Source organism: Kickxella alabastrina, assembly GCF_025024165.1.
Source record: "Kickxella alabastrina strain RSA 675 chromosome Unknown BX661scaffold_38, whole genome shotgun sequence".
Taxonomy (NCBI): Eukaryota; Fungi; Kickxellomycota; class Kickxellomycetes; order Kickxellales; family Kickxellaceae; genus Kickxella; species Kickxella alabastrina.
Genome location: NW_026251509.1, coordinates 65,540 through 71,740, shown reverse-complemented (window position 1 = coordinate 71,740; position 6,201 = coordinate 65,540). Strand labels below are relative to the sequence as shown.

The 6,201-nt window shown below is 43.3% G+C and overlaps 2 protein-coding genes across 2 annotated transcripts; both read left to right on the top strand.

Annotated features, from left to right (window-relative positions):
• Positions 1-1,672: 1,672 nt before the first annotated feature.
• Positions 1,673-2,459, top strand: BX661DRAFT_146781 (P-loop containing nucleoside triphosphate hydrolase protein; the record flags this gene model as incomplete). The annotated part of the gene is made up of 2 exons (XM_051533192.1): positions 1,673-2,154; positions 2,258-2,459. Coding segments are annotated over 2 exons (684 nt in total), but the record flags the coding sequence as incomplete, so codon positions are not given.
• A 1,164-nt stretch (positions 2,460-3,623) lies between these two features.
• BX661DRAFT_189329 (multidrug resistance-associated protein 1-like protein) lies at positions 3,624-4,424 on the top strand (the record flags this gene model as incomplete). The annotated part of the gene is made up of 1 exon (XM_051537559.1): positions 3,624-4,424. Exon 1 carries the CDS (start codon positions 3,654-3,656, stop codon positions 4,422-4,424), a length of 771 nt encoding a protein of 256 aa, XP_051388709.1. The 5' UTR covers positions 3,624-3,653.
• Between the last annotated feature and the right edge of the window lie 1,777 nt (positions 4,425-6,201).

The window sequence follows — 6,201 nt, the reverse complement described above, 5'->3', positions numbered from 1 at the left end:
TTTTTCACATTTATTTTATTTACTTACAGCTTGTTGAAACATCACCCATTAAAAAACTTCATATTATCATCTTTTCAAATTACCAACAAATGGCAGCTAATTTTATTGCGGCAAACGCTAGCGTCGCAATTGATATTGTTGTGTCAATGGCCTGCCTTATGGCAATGTTTAATGCCAAATCAACCAGGCGCAAAACATTGCCCACGCCTGCATTTTCACTGATTGCATTGGGCATTGCCAATGTGGCACTTGTTGTAATCCAGAGCGTGTCCATCAGCTCAGTTGTTTTTACTGCTTCTTTGTCTGCTGCAGTCTCGCTGACAGCATATTCGGCATTTTGCCACTATTTGGGCGCAGCCAGCGGCAGCAATGCACTTGCCTGCTTTCATGTGGCCAGAATTTACCGACTGGGCCAATCGCCGCTGATAATGACCCTGCCAGCAACCGCAGCCAGCGCAGCAATTCACCTTTGGCTCGCGTGGTATGCGTTGAATTCGCAGTTGAAAAGCAACATTTTGTTCCATCTCAAGGGCATTTGCGCTCTCGATGGGTTTGTTTTTGCCAGGCTCATGCGCAGTGGTGGCCTTTCTATTGAAGATTTGCGCAACCGCAAGTTTGAGAGCGAGTTTAGCGAGCACAGTAAAAGAGCAGTGTTTGACCCATTGCAAAGGCAATTCTTCTAAAATAAAATACATGCTAAATGATATATTTGACCAACTACAATTAGTTTGTTCTAAACACACCAATATCTTATTACTGTATTTTTTGTGCACATAGGTTCTTTGTCATCCGCGGCCTTATTGTAGCCGAATGGAAGGGTATTGTCGGTGTGCTTGTTGCCAAAACACTAGTTAAAATGGCTACTCACTTGCGCCGGCTCATGTTTGTTAGCATTATTGCAACTATCGGCAGTCCGGGTGCAATCGACTACCCGAGCTTGGCCATGCTTCTTGCTGTCTGGCAGTTGCTGTCGCTCACCACTCTTGCTGATAGATATATTATACATTTTCATGAGCTGATATCTGAAAAAATTCTTGCGCTTGTATATTTTAAGGCACAAGAGTTGTACATTACGGCATATTGCAAATTTTTTAGAGAGTATAAATTTTATAGCTCAGCTTATAAGATCTCAGCAACAACCAAGACCCTTATAGACACCTTCAGCTCGATGCTTGCTCAGCTTTTCAATGTTTGGATCATATCTCGACATATCGGCTGGTGTGCTGTCATTCCAGTTGCCATCACTCTTGGCCACCAGCTGATTGCCCATCTGGTATCTGCAAATATCGAACATCTGAAAAGGCTAAACCAAACGACCAGGATGCCCAGGTTTCAGGAAGACTATGACACCATATCTAGAAATATTCGCACAATCAAGCTCTATGCCTGGGAGAGGACATTCATGGGCGCTATGGCATGGTTGGATTTGCCAGAATACACACCGCCAATATTTTGGTATGTGCTGGAGTATATAATTAAAGTTCTTGGGTCCTCGGTTTCGCAGATTTCCGCTGCATCAACAATCATTATTTTCTTCAGCATGTCCAGTGATCCAATGTCATATGCCACTGTTGCACTGCTAGTGGACTCAATCGACTCGCTCATTCGATTTGCCAAAACAATTGGTACCACTGGACAGGCACTTATTGACATCAAGGAGGGTGTGGCTTTTATGCAGACACTTGTCGATGCTCAGCATACCAAAATTATTGCACATGTGTCAGAGACATCCAAGGATGGTGTTGCAGTAGAACTTGACAACTGTGCTTTCAGCTGGGGTAAGAGTAAGTTTGGATTGGATCCGATCACACTGTGCATCAAGGCTGGCGAGTTTGTAACGATAATCGGATGCATTGGCAGTGGCAAGTCGTCATTACTTTCAGGGCTGTGCGGCGAGATGCCTATCGTCAGTGGACATGGCCGCATGTGTGGAAATATTGGCTATGTCAGCCAGAAACCATACATTATGAACAACACCTTCCGCGAGAACGTGCTCATGGGTGCTGAGTATGACGAGAAATGGATGCATCAGGTGCTTGAAGCCTGTGCTCTGTCCGAGGATGTCAAGCAGTTTGCAGCTGGCGATCTGTCAGAGATTGGCCCTAATGGCATTAACCTGTCCGGCGGTCAAAAGGTCCGACTGGCACTAGCGAGGTAAATATTGGATATTCACAGCAAACATGTATCATACATCCAACATATGCAGGGTGTAGAATATGTATTTTGTTGCTAATTATTTTGCATAATTATTTTGTAGGGCGCTGTACCTAAAAGCGGACGTTTACATCTTTGACGACTTGCTTGCAGCTGTTGATGCACGAGTCGAGCGCCTCATTGTCGAGCGTGTTTTAGCATCTGGCGGCATCATTGGCAATAAAACGCGTATTCTAGTCACCCATGCTGATCATCTGGTGCCACTGAGCAGCAAGGTTGTCACGCTTGCTGAGGGGCATGCTGTGATTGTTGAGCAGCAGCCGGTTGGTTTTGTGTCTGCTGTCAACACAAATGAGCATATCTCTGATTCATCGACAGAAACTGCTTCAGCCAGCAATGCCGACACCAAATCTGGCAAGTTTACCATTCACCCCGAGCTGAAGGATCCACCGTTCAAGCTGTGGCAACTGTGGAGGTTTATCAAGCTCAGTGGGTATGGGACTGTTGCTATTGTGGCCTTGATCCAGCTTGCCAATGCCTATGTGATATACTACGTCGAAAGCCTGCGAATCAGCCTTATGGTCAACAGCAATCCTGACACAATGCGCCAGTCAATGAGCAGGTACTTAATTGTCAATGCATTGGTGGGAGTTGTTTGCATGCAGCTAAATTATTTTGAGGCGTGGATCAGGAAGGTTTTGTGGACCAAACGTGTTGCAGAGAAAATGCGTCGCCAGCTTATCAGCAGTATTCTCTCACTGCCACTCACACTTGCTGAGAGACTATCTTCCTCTGACCTGGTAAAAACGTTTATGGCTGATCGGGTTTATGTATCCAATAACCTTCCAAATACCCTGTGCAATACTGTTTTGTTTGAAAATTTCTTGGCAGTCTCAGCAATAATCCAGGCTACAAGATTTTCGCCAACAATTCTGCTGCTGTGCTTGCCACTGGCTGGCCTAACTGCACTGTCCAAAATATTATTCAGAGATATAGACAGGTTTCCGTGGATTCTAAACCAGTATATTGATAATAGTATCTTAAATCACTCAGAAGTGATATTTCAACACAAATTGTTACTTCGGATTCACAGATGTGCCGACGTATACCTGGACCAATCAAGAACTAGGGTTTCCTTTGAAATACATTTTGGCCACATTCGTCGTGTATTGGACAGTTCACGCAAGATGATGGCTACTGTTTGCGCTGAGGTCATCCGCAGCGGGATCTTGCTATTCAGTATCCATCGTCGTCTTTACACTAACACTCCTGTACTTCCAGGAGAGGTCGACACAATGGTTTTGCTGTCCTTAAACGTGTTTCATTGTGTGAATGCACTAAATCACATTTCTGGCAAGTTTGAGGACCAAATCCAGGCACTTTTGCGCTACTACATTTATACAGAACAGTTGGAGCACGAGGCACCACCAGTCATTGAGAATGCAAGGCCAGAACCCAGTTGGCCGCAGAATGGGGTAATTGAGTTCTGCAATTACAGCATGCGCTACCATCCAGAGTTGGATCTGGTTCTCAAAGGGCTTAGCTTTTCGGCACAAGGCGGCGAGAATATTGGCATTGTCGGCCGCACGGGTGCAGGCAAGAGCTCAATAACATATGCGCTGATGCGCTTGGTCGAGCCAGCCAACGGCCGGATCATCATCGACGGCATTGACATTTTGACCATTGGTCATCATGACCTGCGATCACGCATTGCCATTATTCCGCAGGACCCGGTGCTGTTCAAGGGTACCATTCGCGACAATCTTGATCCGGCCAACGAGTACACTGACGACGAAGTCTGGGCAGCTATTCATGCAGGTCAAATTAGCAACCTTCTCGATACCCCAACAGAGAAGTACGTCAAGCCTCTAGATAGCAAAAATTCTGACAAGGGGCTGTGGATCGAGGGTGTTGGGCTGAACAAATGGGTGAAATACAATGGTATCAATTTTAGTGTCGGCCAGAAACAGCTCATCAGTCTTTGTAGGGCACTTCTTTGGCGGCGCAAGATTGTCATTTTAGATGAGGCGACGGCCAACGTGGATTCCAAGACTGACCAGATCATGCAAGAAGTGATTCGCCGCGAGTTTAAGGAATGCACCGTGCTGACCATTGCGCACCGGCTGGGCACTGTGATGGAGAGCGACCGCATCCTGGTGATGGACCACGGCCAAATGGCAGAGTTTGACACGCCCGAGAAGCTGCTTGCTGACAAGAACAGCCACTTCTCGCAGTTGGTCGAGAGCATGAATTTCAGCCACAGCAATTGACATGGTTTTCAATGAATAAATAATTATATTGACATCAACAATTATTTTGCTCACATACTTTATTGTAATAAAACTTATTCGTACTAACTATATTTTTATTTAAAAAAAATACACTATAAGGGAGCTTAAAGAGCTCCGCTTATCTATTCGAAACTATCGACCGTGAAAATAGAAATCGCGATCGTAAACAATCACAATTTCAAACAATCGCAATAATTGATGTCACACGTTGTGTGCTGAGGTGCTCCTGGCATGAGGACGGGACACCCTCCGTTTTTAATATGCCTTTATTTACCCCTTTAACAGTGTTCCTTGCGAGTGGTCGGCTGATTACTATTGGTATCCTCTTTGGGCATGTTCACGACAGCATTGTACAATGAGCGCGTGTTTTAACTGGAGTATTCCTTTTGGTCGTTTAAGAAATAGCTCTTGTGGATTTTCTCCTATTAGCATCAAGCTGCAGCACCAGATAGTAGATAATAATAATGAACAGCTGTCTCCCATTTTCAATTTATTTTCTCACTCTCACTTTATTTATTTCTTACTAATTACAACATACCACTCTATTATATTATAGTTTTGCGCGCGCAATATTATTCTTACTATTATTCAAAATGTTTAACAGGAAACCGGCTACTATCGCCAGCACTAAAAAAGAGGAAAAGAAAAGGCAAGCCTCTCCAAAGAAGATTGCCGCCATGTCTGTAAATTTTCTTAATAAAGGATTCACGCTTCAGTTGGGCAATATTGAAGGCAAAGATTGCAATGAACTGGTAGCCTTTGCTAAAGGTTATTTAGCTAGATATTATAAGGACATATTGGAAATAAACGCCAGCAATAACCCCAATATAAAAAAAAGGATGAAACAGTTACTAGAACATTCCAAATACGAACCTACTATCAAGTTTGATAAGGTCAACCAAATTAAGCTCTGCGGATATTCCTTGATCAAGGGCCAATACATAGCTATCCTTACATATAGGGGAATGGGGGTAAATGAATTCGCTAGGCTTTACAAAAGCCAAGATTAATTATCGCAAATGCATTTGGTTTATATTTAAATACATTTATTTTTTAGGTAGCTGACATACTCAGCTTGTGATGTCTCCAATCCTAGTTTTGTTACCCTTGTTTTTTTACGAATAAACTATATCCGTATTTTCGCCATTTTCACTCAGTTGTCTTTTCTGCCTTTTAATTTATAATTGTATAAACAAAAATATATGAACATCAGCTGCCACCATTTTATAAAGAATAAACCTTTATTTTTGTACTCGAAAAAGGGAAGCAGGTTTGGCGACAGCGTCGCTTTTTTGTTTTCTTGGCTAGAGGTACCGCCATAATAAACGGTATGGTTGGTATTTTTATTCATGAAACGTATGGATGCTTTTTTCCAATAGAGCATTTTGTCAATTGTATTAAGCAGAGTGCTGTCGCGCAGCATTTTAATTGAGTTTTCAACAGCGTAAAAAAGGGTAAGGGAGATGCATACATGACACACATAATACATGCCTATCCCCTTTCTGCCACTCAAGCCGGAGTAGTCCTGATTTCAAGGTCGCGTTGATTGCCAAAGACGGATGCCAAAAAGAACAGTGTTTCAAAACCAGCAGCAGTAGCGGAAATAACGAGTAGTAAAAAGCAAAACCTCAAGATGCTAGCAAGATCAAGCAGCAATTGGTGCCGGCCATTATTACTTTTCTATTTTTACTTTGCTCGCGAGAATGACCAAGCTTGAGCTTTCGGCTATATTTAGGCAAAGTGCTCATTGCTTATT